This window comes from Narcine bancroftii, chromosome 1, assembly GCF_036971445.1.
Source record: "Narcine bancroftii isolate sNarBan1 chromosome 1, sNarBan1.hap1, whole genome shotgun sequence".
In the NCBI taxonomy this organism is placed as follows: Eukaryota; Metazoa; Chordata; class Chondrichthyes; order Torpediniformes; family Narcinidae; genus Narcine; species Narcine bancroftii.
In genome coordinates, this window is record NC_091469.1 from 151,527,004 (window position 1) to 151,542,350 (window position 15,347).

Here is a 15,347-nt window from a genome sequence, read left to right on the forward strand (position 1 = left end):
AATAATAGATTGGCACAGACTAGATGGGCCAAATAGCCTATATCTGTGCTCCAGACTGCCTTCAATGCAATTCCCATATCAGCTGCAACTCCTCCATACTGCCCGACGTCTCTTGCATTGAAGTCATTCATTCGAGAAGGAACTGTACCGTGCTCTAGGGGCTGGATTTCTTCACAGTGGTCCCACTGACTCTCCTTGTCATAGTTGTGGGTGGTGGCACACCTGAAGGAGAACAGAAGTATTGGTTACACAAAAGAAAATACTAGAAACTGAAGTGAAACACTAAAGTCTTCAGATACTGTGATTGCAGTAAAAACGTTTCAATGTTGGAGGAAATCAGCCAGTCTTGCTGCGACAAGACGAGGTAAAGATATAGTACTGATGTTTCGGGCCTGAGATACGAGCAAGGATACAGGCCCAAAATGCTGGTTATATATGTGCAGTGCACAATCAGTAACCACCAAGATTAGTCTGAGGGAACGATAGGCTTTAATGTTCAGAAGAACTTTGCTGGCCCAGATCCAGGTATAGGAATGGACGGAAGGGAGAGGTGGCTTGACCTTATGCCCCAAGACCACAGGGGAGGAGTCATAGGGTATGAGTCATCAGTGGGTGGGCCAGCTCCATATATTCAGTAGCCAACAATACCTATATACCATGGAGGAAACATATCACCACAATATGTTTGCCTCTTACAAACGCTGTTGGACCTGCTGACTGCGAGAAACTCTCAACAGATCAGCCAGCATCTGTGGAGAAAGAAACAGAGGGTCTCCTCCCGAAACCTGAGCACCATTTCTTCCCTTGGCCGTATTCCTCTAGCTTCTCTTTGTTTGATCAAGATCCCAGCATCTGGAGTTCTTGTCTTTCTCTTTAATGTCGACAGTCTTCTGTTTTTTCACTAAATTAAAACACAATGCTGGGAAAAACTCAGCAAGTCAAACAGTATATTTAGTACAGCAAAGATAAAAATACATAAGCAACGTTTCGGGCTTGAGCTCTTCATCAAGGTATGGAAAAATGAAGGCAGGCTCCTGAATAAAAAGGTGGGGAGGGGGGAGGAGCACAAGTCCCAAAGGCAGGAGGTAATAGGTGGATAAAGGGAGGGAGGGTACACCAGAAAACAGGGGGAGGGGGGAGGAGCACAAGTCCCAAAGGCAGGAGGTAATAGGTGGATAAAGGGAGGGAGGGTACACCAGAAAACAGGGGGAGGGGGGAGGAGCACAAGTCCCAAAGGCAGGAGGTAATAGGTGGATAAAGGGAGGGAAGGTACACCAGAAAACAGGGGGAGGGGGGAGGAGCACAAGTCCCAAAGGCAGGAGGTAATAGGTGGATAAAGGGAGGGAGGGTACACCAGAAAACAGGGGGAGGGGGGGAGGAGCACAAGTCCCAAAGGCAGGAGGTAATAGGTGGATAAAGGGAGGGAGGGTACACCAGAAAACAGGGGGAGGGGGGAGGAGCACAAGTCCCAAAGGCAGGAGGTAATAGGTGGATAAAGGGAGGGAGGGTACACCAGAAAACAGGGAGCACAAGTCCCAAAGGCAGGAGGTAATAGGTGGATAAAGGGAGGGAGGGTACACCAGAAAACAGGGGGAGGGGGGAGGGGGGAGGAGCACAAGTCCCAAAGGCAGGAGGTAATAGGTGGATAAAGGGAGGGAGGGTACACCAGAAAACAGGGGGAGGGGGGAGGAGCACAAGTCCCAAAGGCAGGAGGTAATAGGTGGATAAAGGGAGGGAGGGTACACCAGAAAACAGGGGGAGGGGGGAGAGCTCTGTGAATGGAGATGGAAAGGGGTGGAGGACAGGAAGTTCTGGGGTTTTTTTTAAACTCTTTTTCTGTTTTCACAGTTGGTGTCTGACCTGCTGAGATTTTTCAACGCTTCTGTAATGATCGTGACCATGGTTGCAATGCAACTAGCAATGCCTTTCTGTTTGATTAGACTTTGCTGCCAGCAGGGGCTGACACCCAGAGCAGGGCACAGCAATATGCTGGATCTGCAATCGGCCTCATGGCCTGCCTCATGTGCTGTTCAGATCAACTTTAAATTAAAGAACCTTTTCCTCATCCTTGTGTTGCCTCAGAACTCACATGTACGAATACAAGATGAAACAACCTCCGGTTTTATTTCAAATCTTCAGCATCTGCAGTTTGCTTACTATGGGGCCCTACACAGCCCTGCTGTGTTTCTCCAGTTCTGCAGTCGTCACCACAAAATCCACAGACTTTCGTGTTTAACTCCATTCGCTGTTACATCGTGCAGTCTCCTTGAGACTGAAGAGGTTCCCCTCCTCTCTTCTCCCAAGCTCTATGACCATGCACTTCCCCTTCTTTCCTCCTCTTCCTCCTTCCCCCCCCCCCCCCCCTCCGCCACCCCACCACTACCATCTTTATGATCAGGAGTCTGCCTGTTTTGGCTTTCACCTGACAGAGGACCCAAACCCAAAACATCAGTGACCCTTCACTTCCTATGGACGCAGTGTGATCTGCTGAGTTTCTCCAGCACACTCGTGTATTGGACTTGACCTTATGCCCCAAGACTGCTCCTGTTTAACTCTGAAGTGAGTCCAAGTATAAGGAGTTAAGGTTATATAACATGTGGCCTGCGCCCAGCAGTCAGGGTGATGACAGGGTCCATGGGGGGGGGGGGGATTGCAGCTTTGCAGCTTATAATAGTCAGGGAAACAAGCCCTTCGGCCCAACTCATCCATGGTGACAGTCACATTTCACATTCACACAGGCCACATTTCCTTGTGCTTTTCCCATATCTCAAGATGACAAGACATAGGAGCAGAGGCAGGCCAATTGGCCTATCGAGCCTGCCCCTCCATTCTAATCATGAGCTGATCCATCCTCCCACTCAGCTCCACACTCCAACTTTCTCCCCGTAACCCTTGATATCCTGATACCCGTCAATCTCTGCCTTAAATACACCCAACAACCTCACTTCCACAGCTGCCTGTAGTAACAAGTTCCACAGACTAACGACCCTCTGGCTAAAGAAATTTTTCCACTTCTCTGTTTTAAAGTGATGCCCTTTTCTCCTGAAGTTGTGCCCTCTTGTCCAAGAACCCCTACCACGGGAAACATCCTTGCCACATCTACTCTGCCAAGGCCTTTCAGCATTTGAAAAATCTCTGAGGCCCCCCACCCCCCATCCTTCTGTAGTCCAACGAATACAATCCAAGAGCCAACCAGCGTTCCTTGTATGCTAACCCTTTCATTCCTGGTTTCATTCTAGTAAATCTTCTCTAAATCCTCTCCAACTCCAGCACGTCTTTTCTCAATTAAGTCGCCAAAAACTGTACACAGCGAGGTCTCACCAAGTGAGGTCTCACCAGCCCCCTGTGGAGACTCCACATTACATCCCTGTTGTCATACGCTATTCCTCTGGAAATGAATGCTAACATTGCATTTGCCTTCTACACCACCAACTCAACCTAGATGTTAACCTTTAGGGTGTGTGTGTGTTTGTGTTTGTGTCTGTGTCTCTCTCTCTCTCTCTCTCTCTCTCTCTCTCTCTCTCTCTCTCTTCTCTGTCAGTTGTGGTCCAAGCGAAGCTGGAATGGCCTCTCCAGACTGCAAGCCAAGGCAGAGTTGATATGGAGATCCGTCTGTTGCCCATGCAATAGGACCCAACTCCCTCTCTCCACGTTAATGATAAGTCCAAAGGAACGATGAAATTCAACATAGTCTGGTGCCGCAGCATCGCAGGAGTCAGTCGCCTTCGGGACTCCGACTCTGGATTTTTCCTCGGGGTTTACTCCCAAAGCCTTTCCCATTAGCAGGTATAGCCACAAAGTTTGAAATCAGAGTTTTCCCTCTCCAAAATGAGTTACCATCCGTGGTTGACGAGCCCCATCTGCCCAGAGCAACTGGTTTCAAGGCACCAGTGGCCCACCTTTGCCACTTCTCCTGTCAGTGAGAACGGCTCTGCCGGGCATAAGAACGATACCACACGTGAAGGCCAGGACTTGGTTGACAGAGGCTGTTTGAGACACACGGCATGAAGAGCATTTGTGCAGCAGTGGGAGCTCGTCCCCGCTACCACCCTCCGCTATGACAGCCTTTAGAGCCTGTATCTGTTTGCACATCTATTAAATATTATTTTTGTCTCCATCTATACCATTTCCTCCATCAGCCCATTCTGCACTACACCCATCTCTGTTTGTATGGAAAATGTTGGCCCTCACGATTCATTTCAACTTTCCCCTCACACTTTAAATTTCTGCCTCTCTGAACCCCAGGGAGACAATTCTCCACTTTATCATTGCTCCTCACAATTTCATATTTCTCTAAAAGTCTCCCCGACTATGCTCCAGGGAGAAAAGTTCCACCCTATCCAACCTCTCCTTATAACTCAACCACCACCCCATCCCTGCTAAATCTTTTCTGCACCACCTACGATACCGTGACCAGAACTTCACATTATACTTCAAAATAGAGATGGGCGGGGTTAAAATCTGCCAGCCCTGCAGGGATTCCATGCCCCACAACTCTGACACCCCACCCCTGCAGAAGGCCATGCGAGTTGCCTGGCTGTGGAGGGTGAAGCAACTTGCCAGCAACTCCTGTGGCACAGAAGAGCCAACAGCACGGATTCCCACCGAGTTTTCACGTTATTCAGGTCAGTGGTTTTATTTTTAATAGGAACCAGACAGACACAAAAATAAAAGTAGAGGGAGCGGACACTCACCATTTTTTACCCGTCTTCTTGCTGGGCAAACAGGTGCGATGCAGCTTGCCTCCATATCGAAAGGGGAAGGCACAGAGCAATCCTTTGGCGGTGAACACTAAACAGGTTGGATTCACATCAGCAGAAGGTCCAAGTTGGTCGACAAACTCCGGACGTGGCCCTGGACAGTTTACCGTTCCCACTCCTGGGTGGACTTGACTATCCCATTTATCCCACCCCCCTCCCACTAAAGGGACAGAAGATACACACCATGAGATCCCAAGACAATTTCTTCCCCACAGTTATCAGACTCTTATATTGACCTCTCGTTCGTGAAATGATGCTGCTTGTGCCCTATTTTAACGGAATGCATTGTCTAAAAATTCAAAACTTAAAAATTTAAAGATTGTAACTTTTTACACCATGTTCAATGTAGACATCACACTTGGAGTATTGTGTTCAGTTCTGGTCGCCTCATTACAGAAAGGATGTGGAAGCTATGGAGAGGGTGCAGAAGAGATTCAGCAGGATGTGGCCTGGATTGGAGAATGTGACTTATGCGGCAAAAATGACAGAGCTGGGGCTTTTCTCTTTGGAGCATAGAAGGTTGAGAGGTGACTTAATAGAGGTCTGCAAGATTACGAGAAGCATAGATAGGGTGGAGAGCAGCACCTTATTCCCTGGGCGACAGTAGCAAATATCAGAGGGCATCTGTATAAGGTGAGGGGAGGAAAGTTTAGTGGTTTCACTACCATGGACCTCTTCCCATTCCAGAATCCTTAATAATCTTTTTAGTACTAATTTTACTTGTAAATTGTAATTCCCGTATATCACTGGATGTAATGGTGATAGTGGTGAGGTAAACAACTAGCAAAATTTAATTTACACCTTTAAATTACAATATCATATGCACAGCCTAAACGTATTCTCATAGTTTCATGTGGTTAAAGTAAAAATTTGGTAAGAAAACAAAATATTCAAAATAGAAACGTTTAAGAACTACATCAAAATTTAAAGAGTTATTGATCTCGGTTCACAAATACTAATGACCACAATATTGTAACTAAAACACCAGAAGATTTGACAAAAGCAGCGACTATAAAAACACCGGCAGCAACAAAAACAATAGCGCGCGCGTGTGGAGCGTGCAGACGGAACCACGTGATTCAACGCGTAGTTGTCATTGGGTAATAACAACAGCTCAGACCGGAGTGCATTAGAAGGTTCAAAAAGTACATTAGCATTGAGCTTTAGCCTTGATACATGTAACCTGGGCTTACGATAAATGTTTTTGTTGTTATACCGGGATATTTTTATAAAAACTAATAAAATTTCTGCTGAAACATTGCACAAAAATGTTATAGACAGTCATTTTCGTGTCACCCCCTCTGATGGTGCCACCCGGTGTGGTCTGCACCTGCCCTGAGTGCTCAGACGGGCACTCAGATGTAAGACAAATGGAGGGTTAAGGGCTGCGAAATGGGGAAAGTTTAGTTTGTTGAGTAGGTTTTCATTCATCGGCACAACATCGTGGGCTGAAGGGCCTATACTGTGCTGTAATGTGTTTTATATTCTTTCACAGGCCTGCAAACTCTACATGGATAGCGCCAGAGGTCAGGACCAGCCCCAAGTCAACAGAGCACTGAGGCAAGAGCTCTATTTGGGATAATGCTGCCTAATGTTCCCATAATCCTTTTGGCTCCTGACCCAGAGAGTCTAAACATCACGATGACCATGAAATGCGGTTGGGAGAGTGAGCAGTGGAGCAGACTAAATCTTAACTGGAAATCTTCCAGACGCTGTGGAGAACTGCTGAGAGAATTGTCTGGGAATGTGCTTTCCCCAGGAACAGACCCGAAGTCAAGGGAGCAGGATTAGATCATTCAGCCCATCAAATCTGCTCTGCTATTCACGCCTGATCCATTTACAGTAAATATGTTTGAATTTTTTTTTAATTTAGACATACAGCACGATTACAGGCCATTTCGGCGCCCAATTTACACCCAATTAACCAACAAACCCCTGTATGTTTCAGACAGTAGGAGGAAAGTGGAACCCCTGGGGAAAACCCACGCAGATGCAGGGAGAGTGTACAAACTCCTTTCAGACAGCGTGGGTTTCGAATTCCAGTCCTGGTCGCTGGCACTGTAACAGCGTTGCACTAACCGTGCCACCCCTTCATGTTCACCTTTCATTCCTTGAAGCTTCAAAGCTTCAAGTAGCCTGGTTAACATAGCAGTTAGTGCGATTCTGTTACAGCGCCAGTGACCAGGGTTCGCCAGCAAATGGGGTTCAAATCCAGTGTTGTCCGTAAGGAGTTTGTACGTCCTCCCCATGTCTCCATGAGTATCTTCTGGGTGCTCCGGTTTCCTCCCACCCTTCAAAATGTATGGGGGATGTAGGTTAGTTATGTGTAATTGGGCAGCAAGGGCTTGTGAGCCGGAAGGGCCTGTTACTGCGCTGAATGTCTAAATGGCACGAACTATAGAGTCTCTCTTGGTAGGACAACCCTCTCATAAGACATCGGAGTGAAATTAGGTCATTCAGCCCATCGAGTCTGGCCCGCCTTTCCATCATGACCGATTTACTATCCTTTTCAACTTCATTTCCTGCTCTTGTAATCCTTGACACCGTTTCAATGGTTTAATGGAAAACAGGAATTGTTTCAGCGAATGGGGGGGGGGGTGCACGTGAGAGTACTGGAACAGGCTTGTTGAAAGAGGTGAGAGGTAGAAGCAGAGCGGCCATTGTGGGAGCGGCCATCGTGTGATGTGGGCCAGTATTGGAGAGGGATCTTGAGGCTTCGGTGAGGAGAGGCGGAGTTGAAGGACAAACCAAGCTAGGGGATACACGGTAGATGGTAGGGCTTTGAGAATTGCGGTAGATGGAGGGACCGACCTAGGAGGGGAGGCAGGCCCCTCCAGCCTGGGTAAGAAACCTGCATAGGAGAAGGCCACTCCGATATAAAACCTACGACCCAAGGACCTCGCTGCCACGTCCCAGCTTGCTCGGCCACGGCACACGAACCATGGGTGTAAAGGGTGGGGCCAGTACTGCGCGCACTGCACTCCACCTAAAAGCTCCTTTGCGCAGGCCCGAGGACAAGTCCACGTCCTCCCCCTCCACGTCCTCCCCCTCCATGTCCTCCCCCTCCACGTCCTCCCCCTCAAAAAAAAAACCCAACACCCAACCCCAACCAACCAATTTTCCCCTGCAACCGCTGCAACCGTGTCTGCCTGTCCCGCATCGGACTTGTCAGCCACAAACGAGCCTGCAGCTGACGTGGTCTTTTTACCCCCTCCATAAATCTTCGTCCGCGAAGCCAAGCCAAAGAAGAAGGAGATGGAGGGATCTGGGAATACAGATATATAATTCCCTGAAAGTGGCATCACAAATGGTGTTGGAATCTAGGGGTTAAAACATCATGGAATATATGACTATTTAACAATCTTATATTTACTTCATGTTTACAATATATATGACTATGTAACAATATTATATTTACTTCATGATTAAGGGAAAAGAGTAATGTAATTAAGTGGCAATCACAGCATGGAGCAAAGTTGGCTGAGTACAGGAGGGGTAGAATTGTCTACTCCCAAAATACAAGGGAGAGTGAAACGATTTAGTAGGAATGCTCAAACTGAAGGAGGTGTTGAGTAGCCCAGGAGACACAGGCCAGACCAGAACAAAGAGTATCCTGTAAGAAACAAAGGGAATGGAAAGCCAGTCTAGGAAGAAGATTAAGGCATGAGGAGGTGTTAAGGAGAACAGATGAAATTGGCCAGACAGGAACAGAACGATGATTGGAAATATCTGGGGTAGGAATTGATTTCTGTTCAAAACAATAGGATGGTCTGATCTTGAGGATTTAAGATAAGAGATTTACACCCGAGATAAACACCAAAGAAGAGGTACAAGGACTGCCTAAAGAAATCTCTTGGTGCCTGCCACATTGACCACCACCAGTGGGCTGATATCGCCTCAAACCGTGCATCTTGGCGCCTCACAGTTCGGCGGGCAGCAACCTCTTTTGAAGAAGACCACAGAGCCCACCTCACTGACAAAAGACAAAGGAGGAAAAACCCAACACCCAACCCCAACCAACCAATTTTCCCCTGCAACCGCTGCAACCGTGTCTGCCTGTCCCGCATCGGACTTGTCAGCCACAAACGAGCCTGCAGCTGACGTGGACATTTACCCCCTCCATAAATCTTCGTCCGCGAAGCCAAGCCAAAGAAAAGAAACTGTAGAATAGGAAATTGCTGGTGATATACTTTATGTAAGAAATCTAGCAAAGAAAGCCAACTTTTGTTCTGTATGGTAATTTGGATCTATATAAACTGAGCAGACTGGACAATAGGGGTCAGTCTTGGGGAATAGCTCACTGTGCAGGTGACCTTTGAACTAACGACTGACCCAGAGCTCTGTTAAGCTTTATTCTTGTGCTGTGTAATAAACTGATTGTTGAACTGAATACCTTCTCCTATCACTTCATTCTAAAGAACATGCTGGACTCAGACGACACATAGACTAAATTAAGGGTAGGGTAAAGCCAGAGTCCGACAGTGGATAGAGTCATAAAGAGAGCTTTTGACACATTGGCCTTCATAAATCTAAGTATTGAGTACAGGAGTTGGGAAGTTATGGTAAAGTTGTATAAAACATTGGTGAGGCCAAATTTGGAGTATTGTGCGCAGTTTCGGTCATCTAACAAAAGGTAAAGGTTCTGTTATTATCACATAATATTGTCACATAGGATGTAACATACATGAAATTCTTTAATTTTATCTACCATAAGGAAGACAAGAGAATCACCACTTTTGTCCAGCACCCCTCACAGAAATGAGGCCTCAGCAAGCAACAAACTCACAACCCCTTGTTACAAGACTAGTGCTCTAACCACTGATCTATTGGAACTGAATTGAAATGAGTTGAAATGAAAGAGTGCAGAGATTTACAAGGATGTTGCCTGGACGTAAGGAACTGAGTAACACGGAGAGGGAGGTAAAACATAGGATTCTGTTGGTTAAGTGAAAAAAAGCACACAAATGCTGGAGAAACTCAGCAGGTCAAACAGTGCCTTTATATAGCAAAGGTGAAGATACATCGCCAACTTTTTGGGCTTGAGCCTTTCATCAAGGTGTAGGGGAACATGAGAGATTAGGAGGTCGCTTTGCCCAGCACCTGCTCTACATCTGCAACAAAAGCGACCTCCCCCGTTGCCAACTATTTCAATTTTGAGTCACACTTTCAAGCTTACATGTCTGTCCATGGCCTTTCACACTACTCCACCCTGACCACCCACAGACTTCATCTGGGCCCCCTCCAACCCCAGGGCATGAACATTGAGTTCACTGAATTCCACTAATCAGCTTGCTTTTTTCCCCTTTAACTAGTTATTCCAATTCCTACTTCCTTTGTCTCTCCACCTAGCCTAGACTCCTTTTCCACCCCCCTCCCCCCAGGGTTTTCTTTCCCCCCCCCCCATCTATCATCTCCCACCCTCACCACCCCCCTTTCCCCTTTTCTTCGGACATCTCTTATGTTCCCCATACCCTGATGAAGGGCTCAAGCCCAAAACGTTGGCGATGTATCTTCACCTTTGATACATAAAGGCATTGTTTGACCTGCTGAGTTTCTCCAGAATTTGTGTGATTTTACACAGAAAGGTTAAACAAGTTAGGATTTTTTTCCCTGGAGTGTAGAAGAATGAGGGGAGATTGGATAGAGGTGTATAAAATTATGAGGGGGGTAGACAGAGTAAATGCAAGTAGGTATTTTTCCCTGAGGCAGGTGAGATACAGACCAGAGGACGTGGGTTAAGGGCTAAAAAAAAAGGAGAAATATATGGGGAACATTAGGGGGAATGTGATTGGGAGGGTGGAACAAGCTGCCAACTGAAGTGGTGAATGCGGGTTCAATTATAACAGTATAATAGTTCAGCACACACTAGAAGGGCCGAAGGGCTTGCTTCCAAGTTGTAATATTCTATGGTTTTATCTCCTGGGATATTGGGTTCAGTAGAAGCTTGGCCCAGGCTGAGGTCAGCTATCCAGGCTCAGTGGCTAATCTGGTCTGCGCAGTTCAGCCAGCAAGACCACCAGGGGGAAGCACATGCCTGCCTTGATCAGCGCTGAAGATTTGAGCCCTTGACGTAATATGCAAAAGACCCAATTGCAGCCTATCAGCTCGGTCCAAACCCCTTGTACTTTTGTTGGCAATTCAAACACATCATTAGATCACTGATCGGACAAGGGTATGCAAAATCTCACTGACTGGGCAAGAGAATGCAGTCAGTAAGAAATTTAGACCAGAGTTAAACAAGAAAGTCGGTCGGCGTGAATGTAGTAAAAAGATAAAAATGCGAAAGAACCTTGGCAGGTCCCACAATGTCCACAGGAGACAAAGAGATATTACCAACATTTTGGGCCTGAGCCCTTCGTCAAGCAGATTATTATCTGCTGCCTACAATTGTGTGTATGCGTGTGCACCGAGTATGGTAAACCACTCTATGTTTAGCTGTCTGGACATGTCCCTTTGGCTGACTGTACCTATAGTTCCTCCCACAGCCCCCTCCCCAGTCCAGGACAGTCGGCCAGTATGGCCATTGTATCGCTAATAAAAAGCCTTTACATAACTTCTAATCTTTGAGAGGTATTGATGGTGCATCATTTTTAACAGCAATAAATTTTGATAATGGATCCTAAAACCAGAGAAGTTGGAAATCGGCCAACATTCACCAGAAGCCTCCAACGACTTTGAACTCTGGCTGCGTTGCTTCAAAGTATTCCTCCAGGTATCATCTACTATTGCTCCATCAGAGAACGACAAGCTTCAGGTACTCTATTCCCAGGTCAGGCTCCTGGTATATTCAATGATCAGGAACGCCAAGTCGTACCCGAAGGCAATGGACATCCTAAAAGGCCAGTACCTGAGGAAGGTAAACGAGGGCTATAAGAGACACCTCCTGGCTATTCAAAAACAGCAATCTGGAGAATCGTGTGCTAAGTACCTCCAGGCCCTGCGAGCTCTTGGATGGACCTGCAACTGCAAGGCCATCTCAGCCATGGTGGACATGGAAGACCTGATCAGATACGCTTATGTCCCTACATCTGGCAGAGTCTGCTGGAGCAAGGTGAGCTCAACTGGCAGTCGAACTGCAGGCACACTAGAGGTGGCCCTCCAGAACATGAATAACTTGTGGTTTCCCCAGGAGCTGCCATCTTGGGACATGGGAAGGCCACAGCATAGCGGAAAGCCGTGATCACCATGTCCCACCAGCAATTCAACCACGGCTGCTGTTTCCACGCACACCTAACACCACTACCGTCATGTCCCACCAGCGACCCAACCACAGCCATTGTACTCCATGAGTACGCGAAGTGCAACTTCTGTGGCCTGAACAAGCACTCAAGGAAACACTGCCCAGCGAAAGACATGGTTTGCTCTAACCGTGGGAAGAAAAGACATTACACGAAGGTGTTTAAGTTTAAGTCACGCCAACCCAGCCATGCCGCTCACGGGCCGTAGGGGTTACCATCTTGGACGATGCCATCTTTGAAATCAAGCAGTGCCATGTGCAAGCCGTGGGAACTGAACACCTGAACACTCCACCGTATCTACAGACAGCGATCTAATACTGGCCTCCATTACGCTGGATCAAGGTAGCCCTCACCAACTCGTTGGATTGATAATGGACATCCAGGTAAACGGCCGTGAGACGAGCTGCCTGTTCGATAATGGGAGCACAGAGAGCTTCATCCACCCTGACACGGTGTGGCGTTACTCCTCACGGAAAGGCCAATAAACCAATTTGGCCTCGAAGTCCCATTCGGCTGATGTTCACAGCTACTGTATGGTGGCTCTGACCGTGCAGGGCACAAAAATTTTAAACTCCTGGTGATGCCACAGCTCTGCGCTGCCATGCTACTGGGGTGGACTTTCAAAGCCACCTTAAAGTGTGATGATGGAGCACGATAGGCCCCATCCCCTCCTCATTGTCTGTAACCAGCCCACTGCGTTCCATCAGCAAAACCCCCCTGGCTTCTTCCCCCACCATTTCCAACCAGCAACCCAAAGATTGCCCACTGCACACGACCTGCAGACTCTCAAGTTCACCCCTCCACCGTTGTTCACTAACCTCACCACCAACTGTAAACCCATTGCCACAAAAATTACAGTGGTACAGTGCCAGGGGCCTGACCTTTATTAGGTCGGAGGTGCAGCGGCTACTCACCGAGGAGATTATTGAAGCCAGCACCAGCCCCTGGAGAGCCCAAGTGGCGATGGTGAAGAATGGAAAAGAAAACCGGATGGTCATTGAATGCAGTCAGACCGCTAACAGATTTACGCAGCTGGGCTCATACTCTCTTCCCCGATATCTGATATGAGAAACCAAATCACTCAATATCAGGTATTTGCCATCATTGATCTAAAGTCAGGATACCACCAACTCCCCATGGGCCCAGAAGACTGACAATATTACTCGTTTTGAGGCAGATGCCCATCTCTACCACTTTCTGAGCGTTCCCTACAGCGTCACCAATGGGGTCTCTGTCTTCCAGCAAGAGATGGATCAAATGGTAGACCAGTATGAGCTCCAGGCCACATTCCCGTATCTGGACAATGTCACCATTTGCGGCCATGTCCTGCAGGATCATGTCACTAACCTCTAAAAATTCCTCCAGCTGTCAAACTCCTTAATCTTACATACAATAAGGCTAAATTTGCATTTCGCACAATCCGCCTTGGCTGCATCGTGGAGAACAGAGTCATTGCCCCAACCCCGATCGCATGTGCCCACTTTTGGAATTCCCCCTTCCCCACGCCTCAAAGCCCTGAAGTGGTATCTTGACTTCTTCTCCTACTATGCCCAGTGGGTCCCCAATTATGTGGACAAGACCCGCCCCTTCGTTACATCAACCTCTTTAGCGCATCAAGGCAGGCATTGCCAAGGCCACAATGCACGCTATGGATGAATCCACCCAAACCTCCACAACAACGTCTGCCACCCTGGGGTCACCAGGTTCTTCCACTTTATCAAAGCCTGTAATCTGCCTTACTCCATGAGGAGATCAGAACTATGTCCAGAAACCGCGAAGTCTGTGTGGAGTGCAAACCGCAATTCTATCGACCAGCTAGAGCGCACCTGATAAAGGCCACCAACCCCTTTGAACACCAGATCATTGATTTCAAAGGAACCCTCCCCTCCTCTGGCCGCAACATGCACTTCTTCAATATCATAGATGAGTACTCTTGTTTCCCATTCACCATCCTCTGCTTGAACATGACAACTGCCACAGTCATCAGGGGCCCACGCCACCTCTTCATCCTGTTTGGGTACCTCTGCTATATCTTTTCTGAGTGACGAGCTGTGTCAGTACCTGCTGGCCAGAGGCATCGCCATGAGCAGGACCACCAGTTACAACCCCTGAGGAAATGGGCAGGTGGAAAAGGAGAACACTACTGTCTGGAAGACCATCCTCCTAGCCCTGCAGTCTAGAGATCTTCCAGTCTCCCGTTAGAAAGATATCCTCCCTGAGGCACTTCACTCGATCAGATCACTCCTATGTACAGCCACCAATGTCACTCCACATGAAAGAATATTTTCCTTCCCTGGGAAGTCTGCTTCAGGGTCTATGCTGCCAGCCTGGCTGATGTCCCCAGGACTGGATCTACTCCAGAAGCACGTGAGGAGCCATAAGTCTGACCCACACTGGTCGAAAGAGTCCATCTCCTCCACGCCAACCCCCAATATGCCTATGTGGTATACCCTGACACAGTCTCTCTGTTAGGGACCTGGCTCTCTCGAGGGTTCCTGAGACCATTGCCGACCACCCTGCACCCACTTCACCTATCATTGCCTATGGTGCACCAGGGCCATGGCATATTGTTCCAGCCCCAGCGGATGACATGTCAGACTCGTCACCGCACATCCACCAAGCCAACGTCGACAACAACGTACAGGCATTCCAGACTGTCCAGGACTCAACAGCTGTACTGCAGCTGAAGCTGGTGTTATGATGGTGGCAGCTGCAGACCTGACTAACTGAAAATTCTGCTTCCACCCTCCACCCTCACTACCTTGATGAGTTCTACATTGAGAGCATCCTATGTAACTGCATCATTGCCTGGCTCGGGAACTGCACCATCTCAGAACGCATGTCCCTGCAGCGGAGATTAAAGACTGCTGAGAGGATTATTGGGGTCTCTCTCCCTGATATGATGGCCATTTATAATGGCTGTTGTTTGCGGAAAGCCATAAACATTGTGAAGGGCTCCACACACCCCTCCCGCAATATATTCTCCCTCCTGCTGTTCGGGAAGAGGTACCGAAGTGTTCGGGCCCTCATGACCAGATTATGAGACAGCTTTCTCCCCCAAGCTGTGAGGCTCCTGAACTCCAGGGACATAGAGCTAGCATATGTAACATGATATTTAATAAGCGATATTGTGGCGGCACGTCATTAGGCAGGCGAATCGAACCCGCATGTCATGCACGCGGCGAGGCAGCCGGCCAAAGTGGCGCCATCGGGGGTTTCTCCCTGACCTTGGCACCAGGCTCAGAAGCCCACACTCTGCAGCCCATGTGACGCCTTGGCGATGTCAGGGCCCCCGGCGCGGTTCTCAGCCAGGTCCAGACTGGGAGCATAAGACCAGCCAGGCAGACCT

General features: G+C 48.1%; 1 protein-coding gene across 3 annotated transcripts in view; it reads right to left on the reverse strand.

The window, feature by feature from the left end:
• LOC138765089 (hepatocyte growth factor activator-like) overlaps nucleotides 1-15,347 on the reverse strand; it is a 104,873-nt gene that overhangs the window by 71,911 nt on the left and 17,615 nt on the right. For all 3 annotated transcript variants that reach the window (XM_069941819.1, XM_069941809.1, XM_069941800.1), the window contains exons 3-4: nucleotides 4,695-4,791; nucleotides 149-222 (exon numbers count right to left, since the gene is read on the reverse strand). In XM_069941819.1, coding sequence (XP_069797920.1) covers nucleotides 149-222; nucleotides 4,695-4,791 — 171 coding nt within the window. The remainder of the gene's footprint in view (nucleotides 1-148; nucleotides 223-4,694; nucleotides 4,792-15,347) is intronic.